This window comes from Acomys minous, assembly GCF_964271855.1.
Source record: "Acomys minous genome assembly, chromosome: 6".
Classification (NCBI taxonomy): Eukaryota; Metazoa; Chordata; class Mammalia; order Rodentia; family Muridae; genus Acomys; species Acomys minous.
In genome coordinates, this window is record NC_140487.1 from 21,387,618 (window position 1) to 21,403,698 (window position 16,081).

The 16,081-nt window shown below is 40.4% G+C and overlaps 1 protein-coding gene across 1 annotated transcript in view; it reads right to left on the reverse strand.

Annotated features, from left to right (window-relative positions):
- Window positions 1-11,889: 11,889 nt before the first annotated feature.
- Window positions 11,890-16,081, reverse strand: part of CASD1 (CAS1 domain containing 1) — a 42,359-nt gene continuing 38,167 nt past the window's right edge. Inside the window, exons 17-18 of the mRNA XM_084785416.1 lie at window positions 14,194-14,286; window positions 11,890-13,352 (exon numbers count right to left, since the gene is read on the reverse strand). Of these exons, the coding sequence (XP_084641542.1) occupies window positions 13,086-13,352; window positions 14,194-14,286 (360 nt within the window). The 3' untranslated portion in view covers window positions 11,890-13,085. The remainder of the gene's footprint in view (window positions 13,353-14,193; window positions 14,287-16,081) is intronic.

A 16,081-nucleotide genomic window follows, 5' to 3' on the forward strand; every position in this document is an offset into this window, starting at 1 on the left:
TCTTCAGTTTTTCCTCCCCTACAGTTCTATGAACATTAAACACTAATGCATTCGTGTTGCTATAAAAAACGGGAACTAGCCAGACACTTTGGGGAGTATTTGACATTGATACCTAGAGACCCAGTATATCACTAGGGCCCTAGCGGTGGGAGCAGGCCACCCAGGGATTAAGTAAATGAGGTTCTGGCCTAATGGAATTTACAAGTTCTGAGCATCCATCCAATGCTTATCCCCTGAGTGGTACGGAAGAAATTACTGGGTTCTGTGCTGGCCTTTGCCTTTGCCCATGTAACAAGAGCTATCACAGAGGCTACCATAAGTGCAAGACACTGAGACTATTGCCTTCCATTGGCTGTGGTGGTAAGCTACAAACAGTTCTTATCTTTGGGGTGATGGCAGATACTGGTTTAGCCACTCTACAGCGTGCAAGGGTATGGGTTGGTGGCACCTGCATTTGTCATGTTTGCACACAGTTTAAATACACCTGATCCACTTGGTTAAATGGAATAATGACTTGTTTTTGCTCACAGCTTTAGAGTTTCAGTCCAACGTTCAGCTTGGATCCATGGCTTTGGGCCTGAGATGTGGCAAAATATCACAGTTGCAGGAGTGTGGAGTAGATAAAGACGTTTGTAGGATGGAGGGAAACAGAAAGGTCTCAGGACAAAACCCAGAGCTTAAGTACATATCTCAAGTGATTTGCTTCCTCCAACCAGGCTTTACCACCGGGAGTTACCATGACTTCCCACTAATCTTGTTAAATTATGAATTCATCTTTGAGTATGTCAGAGCCCTTGTCATCCAATCAACTCTCAATGACCAGATCTTCCAACAGGGGACCACGTACATGAGACTTTTGTAGGGGGTGTGATTTACAGATAAATCACAACAGTGCCTTAGTATAACTCTAATTAACATTATGGTACCATAGATAAAACATGGATCCTGAGGAGCATCAGTAGTACATATAATAAACTCAATCATGTACTAACCAAGATTGTCTGTGTTGTACCAGACAGGGTTTCACTCCTAGAGCAGACTGCTGAGGATGCATGTGCCCACTAACTGAGTGTACATGCTCTTTCCATTCAGTTGGAAATACTTTGTATTCACATAGAACAGACAATATGCATTTGACTGAAGAGTGTAACTCACTCTGTGTCTCATACAACAGCCTGACAAGTTCTGGCTTGCCTATACACTGCCCCCCCTCTCTGTCTCTTTCTGTCTCTCTCTGTCTCTCTCTCTGTCTCTCTGTCTCTCTGTCTCTCTCTGTCTCTCTCTCTCTGTCTCTCTCTGTCTCTGTCTCTCTCTCTCTCTCTCTCTCTCTCTCTCTCTCTCTCTCTCTCTCTCTCTCTCTCTCTCTCTCACTAGTATACTTTACTAGTATACCCTGCTCAGACTTTGGTGAGATACATGTGCTCTGGACTATGGGTAATGAACTTTTAAAAACAGGCCCAGCTTTTCAGCAGACCTTTCAGGAGTCCAATAATGAGTACTGTACCCAGACATGACCACCGAAACAAAGAATACACGTAACGTCATCTACTGCAAGGAAGGAAGGCACGCTTGGTTAGGCTTCTCTTTTTTTCTTTTAAATTCTAGAGACAACATATTCTTCTCCAAAGGCTACTGCTCTGGCCATATGCCAAGAGACAAAAGAGGCAGCTAGCTTTCAGAGGAGTTCTGAATAGGAAAAAGCTGAGCAGAATAGAATACTTAAAATATGGATTGTATTTTTCAGGCCTTTTCACATTTTCTTTTTTCCCTTTTATTGAAAATATAGTCATATCTCACATAATATGTCCTGATATGCTTTCCCCTTGCTCTACCCTTCTCATTTCCACCCAACTCCCTCCCATCTAGACCCACCCCCTTTCTGTCTCTTACTAGATAGGATAATAATGAAGTATTAAACAAAATAAAAATATAATAAAAGGAGACAAAACTATCACAGAGAAGTTGGACAAAAAAAAAAATCCACAGAATAAAAAGAGCCTTAGGGAAAACAACTCACAAAAATTGGAGAGACACTCAAGTGAATTTTAATTTCTTAAATTAAAATTAATAAAATAAATTAAACATCAAAATAGAAGGCAAGTAGAAACTGGGGATAGTATTTTCAAAATTAGAAAAAAAAAGTGTTATCATCCTTATTATACAAAAATGCTTATAGATGACCAAGAATACTGTAAGCCTTTAGGTTACATAGGATAAGGGAAATGAAGCAGCATTTCACTATTAGAACTGCTAATCACTAAGTGTAGTTTGACTCTCCCATAGACCTCCACCACCAGAAAGCATTTTCCTTTAAAGGATTCATTGCAGAGATGTCAATTCCCCAGAGCATGTATTATCATCTTCTAGAAAGGCCGTTTCTGATCCTTGTAAGGACACAGCTTCTTTTCTGGTTATTTGGGCATAAGACAGTAAGACCAACAGTATAACTCTTTGCCCTGCATGGCAGCTCAGCCCCAGTAACTCTGCATCCACTACTGTCTTCTCTCTGCTGTTATTCCCTACCCACTCCAGGACGCAAGCACTTGAAAGACAATAGTGTCAGGTCACTAAAGGAAGAAAGTATTCCTTCCAGAGACCAGAATGTCGTGTGTTTCTGGAGCTACCAGAAAACTAAGCCACAAGGAAGAGAAGCATACAAGACAGAGGGAAGAGCAGGCGGCAATACGGAGACATGGCAGAGAAAACATAAGCAAGCGCACAGGCATCTGTTGTGCTGCGAAGGCATGTGTGTGCCACCATCTGCGGCCTGGCTATGACTTGGCAGCTGGTCTTCAGGACTACCATCTCCGTAAGGGACATAGTAGTGGTAGTTGTAGGCAAAAGCAGGTAGAAATAATACTATCACTTGTGGTGACTTAAAAAGAAAAAGAAAGAAGGAAAAATAAGACTGGTTAAGAAAGAGGGCACATGTGCAATGAGGAGGGCATGGAGAATTTCCAGCATTTTTTTTTTTTTTTTTAGGAAAAGAGTGAGGAGAGCTGTGAAGACTTGCTATAGAGGCATGCTCTGAGGGCTGGTAGCCCTAGCATGGCCGGTAAAATGAGGGGTACCCGTGACTGTGGTCCTTTGCTCACTCTCACTGGTGTTGTTGACAGAAATTCCCAAGACCATAAGGCTGCCTTGTTTTCAAAAAGGATGGAGACAAGGCAAGAATGATCTCATCTGAAGTTGATAAGAACACATGGCCAAGAAGGAGGATGGCGTAACTAGCAAAGCTCCCTGTTCTATGGGACACACAACTAAGTTCTTCTTAGTAAAACTTGGAAACCAAGTCACTGCGGGATCCATGAGATGTTAGCAAAGAAACCCGCGTAAGTACTCCAGTGTGGCCAGAAGGGAACAATTTGAAAGTGCATGAAAACAGCTCACTGAGACATAATCAAGCTTTCTTAGAGACACAATGGTGACTTTCATAGAGTTGGTTTGTAGGATGAGCTGCAACAGCAGAACACTGTCTTCAAATACAAAGAGAGATTCCGGGGCTTAGTAAGGAGTTATTATTATCTTTGATGGCTGCTTGATTAGCTTAATTCTGACGTTCTGTGCTGGAGGCTTTGGTCAATTTGATTGGATTAAAAAATGCCTAGAACATTAGGGAAGTATACCTTTGGGGTATGTCTGTAAGGGTTGTTTTGAGAGATTACTTAGTGGGACGGGGGTACCATCCATTCATTGTTTGTTTGTTGTTCTTACTGTTTCAGTTTTTGTTGTTGTTGTTTTGTTTTTGAGAGAGGGTCAAATTATTCACGGGGAGCCTGGGACTCACCTTGTAGCCAAGTCTGGCCTCATCTTCAGAGACCTTCCTGTTTCTGCATCCTTAAAGCTGGGATTAAAGTTACCTACACGACACTCTGCAAAAGCCGCATTTGAGTGGAGGAGGCTCGTTCCCTTGGATTAGTGCACTAGACTGACCAAAGGGGGAGAGAAGCTGGCAGGGGGAAGACAGCCAGCTGGGGGTCCGCATGCTTCCTGGTCCACTGAATTGCCAGCAAGCAACTGTCCCAGTGCCATGGGTGGAAGTTCTTGCAGCCATGCCTCCCCTACCAGGATGAGCTGTGAGCCAATACAGTTCCTCCCCCTTTGAGTTGCTTCTCATTACATATTTGATCAGAGTGACGAGTAAAGTAAGCAATACAAATACATTTTAAATATTTTATTTAGTTTTAATCTATGTGCATTGGTGTGAAAGTGTCAGATCTTGGAGTTACAGACAGTTGTGAGCTGCCATGTGGGTGCTGGGAATTGAACCCAGGTCCTTTGGAAGAGCAGGCAGTGCTCTTAACCACTGAGCCATCTCTCCAGCCCCACAAATACATTTTAAAGGACTGGAAGAAGTGACAAAATGAACACTTTTTAATATTCCATTAATAAATCATTTCCTACAGCCAAACCTATAAACACTTTCTATTCCTATGTGGGGTTCACTGCAGATAGTCTCTACCTGGAGTCAAGTAGCCCAGAGTCCTAGAGAAAATCATCTTAAGATACTGGGCAGGAGCGACATCTTTTGGGGAAATTTTCTGTCTAATTCTCTAGAGGTAGGGCCAAGGTTCTTTTTAGTGAGAAAAATAATATTGAATCTGTGTTCTCACACAGACAGATGGGCCATTTAGTTTCTAAATTTCCACTAAATATAATCTAGTCTTAATTAATTTTAGTTTGGAAAAGGTTGAAGGAAGCATAAGAAAACACAGTGGCTATTAAGAAAAATTTCCCCTTCTCGCCAGTTCCCAGAATGATCCATAGAAAGACTGTATTTAGTATGCTGCTTTCCTGATGTTCTTCCAAGTGAAATTATTTGTGTAATATACATTAAGGCGTGTGAATGAAGTGGTCTTCTGTACAGAATTAGCAACCAGCTCGCATCTGGAGACAGCTTGGTATTTCTGCACCATAAGAGCCCTCTATATGCTCCGGGCATTAAATTTCTATCAAATAGACATGTTCTGCAAATTTCCAGGTTGCATTATTTTTTTCTATTTGTGTCTTTTGGCATGTTTAAGTTTTGATTTTTTTGTGTAATGGAATTCGGAACTAAGTTTTAAATTTTCCTGTCCTGGAGCGTAGTGATTCTGATTTTCACTTTTGATTTCTTTCATAGGCCGTTTCTCATTTGAGACAAGATAGTCATATTCACACTTCTGGTTGTTGCTGCTGCTGCTGGTGGTAGTGGTGTGTGTGTTCAAATCCATCAGTTACTTTATATTTGGGCTGGTACAAGAATCGCAGTTTAGCACTTTTATCCTCAAAGTTAAATAACTGTTCCAGGACTATACCTAGTCTCTGTCTCTCTTTCCTCAGCAATAGTAACTAAAATGTTCATCACCAGCTGGACCAGCTGTGGGATCACCATGGAAACACACCTTTGCATACACTCATGAGATGTTCTCAGAAAAGTTTAATATAGTTGGGCAAACTCATCCTAATGTAGGTGACGGCATCCCATGGGCTGTGGTCTTCAGTAGAATAGAGAAAGGGAGCTGAGCACCACCCTTCATCTCTCTGTTTCCTGCCTGCCTGCCGAGGCAATGTGGCCAGCTGCCTCCTGGTCCTACCATGATACCTTCTCACGGTGCTGCAAGTATGCTTCCTCTCAACCAGGAGTCAAAATAAAACACTTTCTTTAAAAGGCGGCTGTTGTCAGGTATTTTGTCATAGCAATGAGAAAAAATATTTAATTTAAACCCTCCTAATTTAATTTTAACACCCAATTTAAAAGACTTTATTTTAATGTCCTTTTATATAAAGTCAACGCCAACGATGATTTATATATTATTTTATTTTTCTATACTGACATAATTGAAATTTAATAATGTGCTTAAATATCCAACTATGTAAGTCTTATCCTTCCTCACTATTCTATTTGAAGATATTTACTGACCAATCAGGTCTATATACAACTTCTTTATAATTTCAGTTTAAATCGGAGTATCTGAGGCAGGCCGGCCTCCTGGCCTGTTTCCCATGCACAAGTGGGCTAGTTGCAACCGCTAGACCCAGGATTTCAAGTAACAATTTCTCTGTGGCTGATTCTCTGCAAATGAACGGGGACCTACGATGGAGAGGAGAAGGAAGAAGGCAAAAAGAAGTTGTAGGTGCCTAGGTCTACTTCACCGCACCCAAAATACCTGTCACAACTTCCCTGAGTTACTCCTTTCACACAAGAAAGAAAAAGTGTCAAGTTGCATTGACAGTAAAGCACCAACCCACGGTGGATTTAAACTGTACGTCTCTGCATAACATCATGCGTTTCAATTTCACTTCTCAAGTCCACACACGCTGTACAATCATGCTGACTAGTTAGTGACTTTGTTAATATTCACCTATATGAAACTTCTAGGATTCTATTAACCCAGCTCGTTAATGAGCGGTGGCCTTATAAGGAATTTGGCACTCGTAGGATTTTGGACCACTAGATGACATGATGACATGGACGCAGTGAAAACATGAACGGATAGAACGAACTGGCTCCTGCTATTGAGGCCTGATCTTGGATGAAGTGCCAAAGAAATTGGCATACATTGTATCTTTAAAAAAGCTTCCCTATGAGATATTATCCCATCTTAGTATGTTAATGGATACAGCAGTGTTTCTTGTTAACTTTGTATCTTCCAAGGCTCTTTTTCTGGCATATAATATTTGTTATAATGTGTAAAATGTTTTACTGTTCTCTTTCACTTGTGATGTTTGTACACGTGAATTTCACAGTGCTACTACATACATTAAAATATTTATTTAAAATTAAGACTTGTTTCCAGGATTTTTAAAATTATTTAATTAATTTATTCAGATTACAACTCAATTGTTATCCCATCACTTGTATCCTCCGGTTACTCTCTCCCTCCCACTTTCACCCTATTCCCCTCCCCTAGGTCTAAGACCAAGGGGGAACCTTCTCCCCCACTATATGGTCATAGGCTATCAAGTCTCATCTTGGTAGCCTGCTTATTCTTTCTTTGAGTGCCATCAGGCCTCCCCTCCAAGGGGAAGTGGTCAAATATGTGGCACCAGAGTTCATGTCAGAGTCAGTCCCCACTCTTCACATCAAAGAATCAACAAAACCAGGTTTTCAGGATTTTTAAAACCCAGTTCATTGACCTCGTTACCTATACTGGCATTTGCATATGCATTTCTATGTTTTGGCACTGGTTTTGGTATCGTTTATTGCACAGTGGTCTTTTAAGTAGCAGTATTCATTTGACGATCATCTTTTCTGATTTACAATAAAAAAGAACTTTTGCCTTTCATAAAACTTCAATCTTTTAAAATGGTCTACAAAGTGAGTCCAGGACAGCCAAGGCTGTACAGAGAAACCTTGTCTCGAAGGAAAAAAAAAAAAGAAAAAAAGGACTGTTTTCTTATATTTTTATTTTCCTACTTTTGATGGGTATCTAAGTTCAAAGGAATGACTTACTACTGTAAGAAGCAACAATCAAAGGTGATGACAAAACAGAGACGGCAGCATCCATAGTGGGAAGAAAAGCTGTACAGTGCAGGGAGCCAAGTCCAGTTCTACCAGGAACCCATCTTAAAGAAACTATTTACCTATTTAAAATGTTAGAGTCCTGTAAGTAACATCATAACAGCCAACTAGAGTTCTGTCCCTAAGAGAAACATTTTCAGGGAAATAGAAGGATCCAGAGGGTCCTAGAAACCTACAAGAAGAAAATTATGATGGGCAGATCTGGGCCCCGGGGTCCGGCTCAAACTATGGCACCAGCCAAGGACAATACGTGCAGTAAACTTTGAATCCCTACCCAGATCTAGCCAATGGACAGGACATTCTCCACAGTTGAATGGAGAGTGGGGACTGACTTTCACACAAACTCTGGTGCCTCATATTTGGCCACATCCCCTGGATGGAGAAGCCTGGTGGCACTCAGAGGAAGGATAGCAGGCTACCAAGAAGAGACTTGATACCCTATGAGCATATACATGGGGAGGAAGTCCCCCTCAGTCACAGTCATAGGGGAGGGGAGTAAGGGGAAAGCGGGAGGGAGGGAGGAATGGAAGGATACAAGGGATGGGATAACAATTGAGATGTAATATGAATAAATTAATAAAATATATATTAAAAAAGAAGCATTTTCTGAACTGCCTCTTGCTTTGCAAGTCTGCTTGCTTACTTCAAAAACAGGGTCAGTACTTGGTGCGATTCTGGAGCACTGCCTGAGCGGGTGGCCTCAGCAAATGGTGTGCGATGTTGCTGCAGCAGCACAAATAACAGTGAATGTATAGAAAGCTTCCTGTCTTCATAAGCATCTGTTCTGAGGGAGGCAGGACCAACAGTTCAATTCCCAGAACCTACATCAAAAAGCCCAGGTGTTGGTGCATGCCTGGAATCCCAAAACAGGGGAAGTGGAGACAGTCGAGTCTGGCTGAACCAGTGAACTTCAGGCCAGTGAGAAACCTTCTCTCAAAACAGAGGGCAGATGGCTTTTGAGAAATGAGACCATAGGACTCTACACACACACGCACACACATGCACGCACACACATACACGCACGCACGCACGCGCGCGCGCGCGCACACACAGACACACACACTGGAGGGGAGGACAAGCAGTTGAATTACCCATGTATTCTGAGAGGCTGACAAGATTTGCTGACTGCAGGACGTGGCAGTGTATATGAATAAGGTTATCAAGAGCTTCCATTTTTGTTGGTCTTGGAGGAATGTGGTTGCTATTTGCCAAGGTGGGGAAGGACTGAAAGGTTTGATTGGTCTGTTTCACGTGTGGCCGATAATAGGCAAGCTTCGCCTGCTGTTTTAACGGTTAGCTGTCATTTAAAATAGCTGAACACACATAGCAGATGTGTATGTGAGTTCTAGTTCAGATAGAATATGAACATCATAGTCATCAGCATAGAGATATGCCAACTCAGGCAATTAGGTAAGGCACAGTAAGGAGTGGGTTCAGAGGTCAAGGGTCAAGGGACTGGGTTTGGGGGAATGCAGTTTAGATGGGGAAGGTGTGAAGAGGACCCATAAAATAAAGCTGGCTTTTCAGATAGGAAGGAAGTAAGCAAAACAAACAAACAAACAAACAAACAAGCAGAAATGACACAGAGGCAATATGAAGATGGCTGCCTGGGGCCCAGGAAAGGTGAGCAGTGACAATGGGACTTAGCAGGATGAAGGTCCTTGATTTCCCTGACAAGAGCAGTAAGTGAAATGAGATCCTGCTTTCTGTGTCTACTGTGCTTACTGCCCCTCATGCTCACATGAACACCCCATGTTCAGAAGAGAGGACATCTTCAGTCTGGAGTTGCAAGCTTTACGGAAGTAATAGGGTCTGATAAGATAATGGGGCCAGATGATTAATGGTTGCACAGTTTAGAGAAGAGAAAGTACTTAGTTTCACAGAGATGTTTAAATTTCACTTTCTAAAGGAATTAGAGGTAGGCAGGTGAAAAGGGTGAGAACACAGCAATATGAGGAGGAAGAAGAGGCACGGCCTTTCATGGGCTGGAATTCACATTTTAGAGACCAGTGATAATGTGGAGAGCTTTGCCCATCAACTAAAAGGAAAGATGCAATTTTGTCCATGGGAGTCAAAAATCGTTAAAGCATCTGTAATCATTCTAGAAAAAAAATGTGTACTTTTAATAGTATTTTTGAGCTACAACTTCTAACCAATTTTCATTATTAGATAATTCTCCAAAATACAAATCCCAGTGGATATTAGTAACTGAAACTCCAATAGAGATGGATTTCCGTGAACTTTAGCACACACATAGGAGGTCAGGGGACAGCTCGTGAAAGCTCTGTCCTTCTAGGGTCCCATGGCAGAAAGAAGCATAACCACTGAGCCACCTTGCCAGCCCCAAGCTTTATTTTTTTAAATATTGATTTATCTCGTTTTTATTCTCCAAGATTTAAGTAGGTAACTTCTAATTAACCTGCTAAGGATGTTATAATAAATAGACTGAATCATTTTGAAAAATTGTTTCTTATCTATAAGGCTTCATGAATCTTCTAGGGAATTTAATAGTAGTTTTAATTCTTGTAATACACGACACTAGAATAAATTTTATTGAATAAAAATGTTTACCAGTGCTTTTAAAAAGTGAGTGTCTAAAGTTTTCATCAATCCATAAAAAACTACCCTAAATATGACCAAACTCTGTATTTACAACATCTAGAATAATTATCAAAGTAAAATATTTAGATAGCAACCCATCATGATTTTTGTTTATGTAACAAAGGAAGATGTTAGGTTGGACGATATAAACCCTACTTCTGTATACTAGCATATTAGTAATTTGTTATTCAACATAAACATGCCTATTTGGTTCTTTCAACATTTGCTCAATTGATAGAAATACTAATCTACAGAGATGGGGTTCTCTGAGGAAGTGTAAACCCTTGCTAGTATTACTTCTTTTAGTGTCTACTTCATGAAGTGCTGTCCTTGGTTCTGTAAAACTATCTATCTATCTATCTATCTATCTATCTATCTATCTATCTATCTATCCATCCATCTATCATCATCATCATCCATCTACCTATAAAAATATCTGTAAAACATTAAAAAGATATATTAATATGCTTATTATTAAAGTTAAGTTTATCAAGTTTAAAAGCTTCCTAGCCTTGAGATAATAAAGAACTTGTGGAGGGAAAGAATGCATCCATTAAAGAAGCTGCAGTGTTCTTATGATGAAGCAATGGCATATCAACATCATTTACAACCATCACAAAACCCAGCAACATGCTCTAAGGCAGCCAGGTGCGTAGTGGGGGAGGACACGGGCTGACATAGCAACATGCTCTAATGCAGCCAGATAGGTAGTGGGGGAGGACACACGCTGACAGCTCTATGATTCTTCCTCAAGAGACATAAGGGGAAGGTTTGACACAAGGAGCATAAAGGGACGTGGGAAAATTGAATCATCGAAGTAGCTTAGAGACAGAAGCTAGTTCCCTGCATGTGATTCCTACCGGAGAAAAAAATCTGAGAACTGTGTTTTGCACTCCTTAGACACCGAAGCAGCTTGTTACGGTGAGTCACATGCCCAGCCACAGTCGGTTTCTACACAGATGCCATCCTCATGGTGACTTCTGCAACCCTTCTTATCCTGAGGACAGCCCAAACCAAATCAAATATAGTGTTTCAAGTATACATTAAGAAAAGCCACTGTTTTAATTATATTATATATAGTTCTATCTTAAGAAGTTTTTCAACTTAATAAAACATGCCATGAAGAAATAGGGCTTCTCGCTTATGTTTTAAACTTGAATTCAAATAGAATGGAAAAACTTATGCAAACTCTTGGGCATCATTATTGAAAAATATAGTTGCTTCCAAACCATGGAGAGAGAACCGCTCATCTTTCTCTTTCAATTGTTCCATCAAAAAGAGTCTTCTTCAGGTGATAAAACTCACAAGCTAAATTAAAATGCACTCTGCTCATTGGCAAGCTACATGAGCAAGAATAATGTGAGCACGGTGCCTGGAAGTTTTTGATTTATAACTATACGATTCTCTGCTTACAAGGCTGCCGTCCAGGAGGCACAGCAATGAATCATTACAATTGTCTATCTGGGAAATGTCAAAAGATTAAGGAAGGGCAGACGAAGTGAAGAAAAGAGAAAAGCACATTTCTGTAGAATAAATATTTCCCAGTTAATGGGAATGTATCAGTTGCATATAAGGTTTGAGAATTATAAGACTTTTAAATAAAGCTACAAATAAACCCCAATGCTTAAATTTCCCTGTTGGAAGACAGAGAATCATCATAATCCCTAAGAACTAAACTGTTCCTTCTCAACTAGAACCCGGTGACTTACCCCTACACATTAAGGGTTTGATAAAGAGAATACATTTTTGTAAGTGGATAAAAAAAACCACACATAGCTTGATACTTTAACAATATAAAAATAAGCATCCACTGAATGTTTATTTGTGTTTAAATTACTCCTTTGTCACACACTATGAACAGAAAATATATTGTACCACACACAGAATAAGAGCAAATAAGTGCAATATTTCATACATTAAAATTCATAATCAGATCTGTACAACAGATAAATAAATGTATACCTCTAACAGCTCATTAAAAAAACAAAAAAACCTGAACAAATCATTTATTGTCCAAAGTCAGCAGTTTACTTAAAATTCTACTATGATCGTACATTTCAATCAAAGGATTTGGAACTTCACTGCAATGCACAGGTTCAGATTGATAAATAGTTAAAAAAAAAATGAGGGAATAATAGGCAATACCAAATGGCTATAAAGAGCTTTCCAAACATTGGAAATAATATGCAATACTTAATTAGCGGCCAGCAAACATTAGTGGATCCACAGGGCAGTTTATTTTTATCCTGCCATAGCTTAGGGAAAAGAAATACAATGTTCAGATTGGAAGGAAAATTTGGCCTTTTTAAAAAGAAGCAACGACAACACCCACAATAACAAAACCTCAACCCAGAGCTTTAGAACAGCTCTGTGAAGGGCAAAGTGTACAAAGATTTAGGCTTACACACCTGCAAACCACAGCAAGGAAACAGTCACATCGGAGACACACAGCGGCTATGAATACACATGGGCTAACGACACACTGTTTCTCATTCCACATCATTGCACATAAGACAGACACACCGCAGGTCACTTCGGTACTAAGTTTTCAGTGACGTAGGAGGTTCTGTGAGTACAGATGCAGACGGGACGGTTACCACAAAGTTACAGGACATCAAAACACTCAGTGGTGTCACTAGGCTAATTATATTACTTACATGTGTTTACTGGAAACTCGGTCATTTCCCTGCCTTCATATGTTAACTATCATCACCTATAAATGGACACAGATTCAGTAGAAAAGCCTTTTCTACATGCACTCCTATATATACATCCTGGTTCCTTGTTTTTAAGCATTTCACATTGGGTATATACAGTGCTCATATATACAGTCACACAAGTTCAACGGACATCACAAAACTGTCCTCTTGCCAAGTGTTTGTATTTACACAGTCATTAATATCTTCAGACAGATGATTTTCCTGTCTAGACAGATGCAAAGTAAGCCCAAACAGTTTTGTGTTTAGGATTCTTTAGGAGCCTAGAGTCTTGATTTATCTTGAATGGAGGATAAGATGAGCAGTCCGCCAAAGAATGCAAGTGTACACGCCAGCCTTCTGAAGAGAGACGGGTTGTCCTTAGGAATAATGACCTGTGCGAGGTCTGTAGTGATCTGAGAAATTTCATGAGCCACGCAAACGAAGATGAAAGTGCTGACGATGATGTTGAGAGTAGGGTTGCCAGGGACGAGGACCAAGATGCCCCTTGTGTCTGCTGCCAGCCATATGTGATACTGACAAATAAACAGCTAGGGGGGAAAACACTTAGGAAGTTAGCTGTGCACACAGCATCAGTGACCAAATCATTAATTTCTCCGAGCTGAAATCTGTGATAATGTTTTACCTTGGGGGCTTTTTGGACCCATGTGATTCTCATACCCTGGAGCCTGCTGTGCTCTTTCCCCCTATGTAGTCCCTCTTCCAACTGAGACAACCATAAAATGATGGAATCCTGACCAGGGAACTTGGAAGAACTTACCTGACCTACTTAAGAAGGTCACTCCATAGACCTCAACTCTAAAAAAAGTACCTGTTATAACTGCAATATGGACTGTGTGAAAGCATCTTATTTCAAATAACAAAGGTCAGAGTTGGCAGGACATTCTTCAAACCCATGGCTTACATTGATTTTGTAGATAATTTTTTATTTTTTCTAGCTCAAACAGTAATGAATTTCACTATCTTCCCACAGTGTCCAGTCATATTAAAGTTACATTACTAGAGTAAACATTAGAGATGTGGATTCCAGCAATATTTAATTATGGAGATGAACAAAAAGTCAAAATCTCCCTAGTGTGAATTCATTTATATCTGGCTTAATACTTTTCTTTTTTTTTCAAGCATCTTAGTTGTAATCAAAAGCTTGAAACAATGTGAAAGAATGCTTTGATAGTTACCCGCACCTAGCTATTGTTAAGAAGGCTCTAAAAACCTACCCAAATGCTTTATGATTGCTCAAATTCCACACTGAACCTAACTTTAGTATAAAACAGAGTATGTCAGACTTGCACATTCACATACACATACATATGTGCACATACACACATACGCTCAGCTGCCTGTGATAAAGCAAAATATTAGAATACCAACCTCTAGTGAAATTTTTCCAAACCAAGCAAAAAATGAACTGTAAACAGAACGGGCATATCCAGGGATGTTCCTTATCAGGATGAAAGCCACAATCTATGAGGGAAACCCAAGAAAGGTAAATACCATTAACACATTTACTTACAATAACTTGAATGAAGCCTAAAGGGTAGCTGTGTTGTTTATATTCTTGAATTTGATATACATGTTTTTTAATTGATAAATATTGGCAGGGTATTTTGGTTAGAGTGCATCCAAGCTGGGTTTGTATACTGATGAGTAGTGCAGACTTGAGGTAATGAAAGAGAAATGTTTTACTTTATGTATAACGGAGAACAAACTACCCCAAACACCAACCCCACCCCACCTCTCTGTGTAAAGTTGATATATTTTTGCTCCATTTATAGAGTATCTGCCAGGCCAATGGCCACTCTTTCTCTTTCACATCTTTCAAATTCCTGTTGTGGTCTGGCTATGAAGGCTCCATGAAATGGATTGCCGCACTGATGGGTTCCTGGCTGGCTGAGCCATTCTTGGTGGAGCCTAGGTGGAGGAAGTTGATCAGGGAGGCTATGCCTTTGAGGAGCATGCCTTGTCCCTGGGCCTCCTTTGGCCATCACAAGGCAAGCAGCTTTGACAGGCCACATTCATGTCGAGGCGTTCTGCCTCACCGCAGCCCAATGCACCAGCACCCACAAACTCCACAGAAACCTATTAAGTCATGAATCAAAGCAAGACTTTCCTCCCTGAAGTTGCTTTCCTTGAGTATTTTGTCACAGTGACAGAAATCCAATGAGCACAACCCGTCCTCCGCCGACACGGATGTTTGTATGGGAAACAGCGGGGTCACGAATATCGTCAGGTTGCTGCTGCGGAGCCTGAGAGATGGCATGCACTTTGTGCAGCATTTACACGCAACCGTTTTCCCTCTGGATTGTTACTCCAACATAATCTCTAGTTGGGGGCTCCTAGCTGGCATCCCTCTCCAGGATCTTTTTGCACAAGGTATGCCTTGCATTTAAAACTTCCAATTCACAGTCTCATACCTAATAACCAGCTTGTTAAGCAAAGCACTATGCTGAGAATTCATCTTCCTTTAAAGTAATGAGACATTATACTTTTTTAAAAAAGAGGCTGCATTTTCATCACTATCTTCTTTTAGAAAACGGTTGGGACAGCCATTTAAACTTCAGAAATGCCTCATTCAAAAGATGCAGGAATTCTCTGGGGAGCACAGTAGGAAGGAAGTAAAAGAAGGAATGTGGATACTCTGACCAGAAGAAACTCTCAGACACGATTCAACTGAGGCATCCTGGTGGCGATGGCAGAGAGATATCAGTGTGGTCTGCCTGTGCCAGTTCTGGGACTTGAGGAAAGGCACTTAACCTGGTCTGATTTCTCATCATCACAAATGGGGATGTAATATAAAAACATGTCCAGGTATTTATTGAGGCATATACTGGAGATCTTTAAAGAAACTGAGTATACAGTGAACAGCACAAGCATTACACACTTAGAGGTAAAGATCAAGCAGGGGAGACCTATCTCTAATTAATGTGCTATTATAATGAGCAATGTAACACAGGTGTGAAGTTAAATACTAGGAAGATGAACACATATGCATACAATCCCTCAGGCTGAGTGAGCAACATGAAGTCCAGGAAGAGTACCAAAAGAGCCACGTCCTCTCTCTCTATCTGGGATCTGCCACTTCTCAATGTGCACTTCATCTCTTTATCATATTGAAGTCTTATGTTTTATCATGTATTTAATAAATAAGGGAAAGAGAAAAGTCAAAGAGAAATAATAACCACAGAGAGCACAGTTGACATCTGGAAAGTCATTATTAACTTCAAATGAATACAATGATGTTTACAATTGGGGTAGTGTT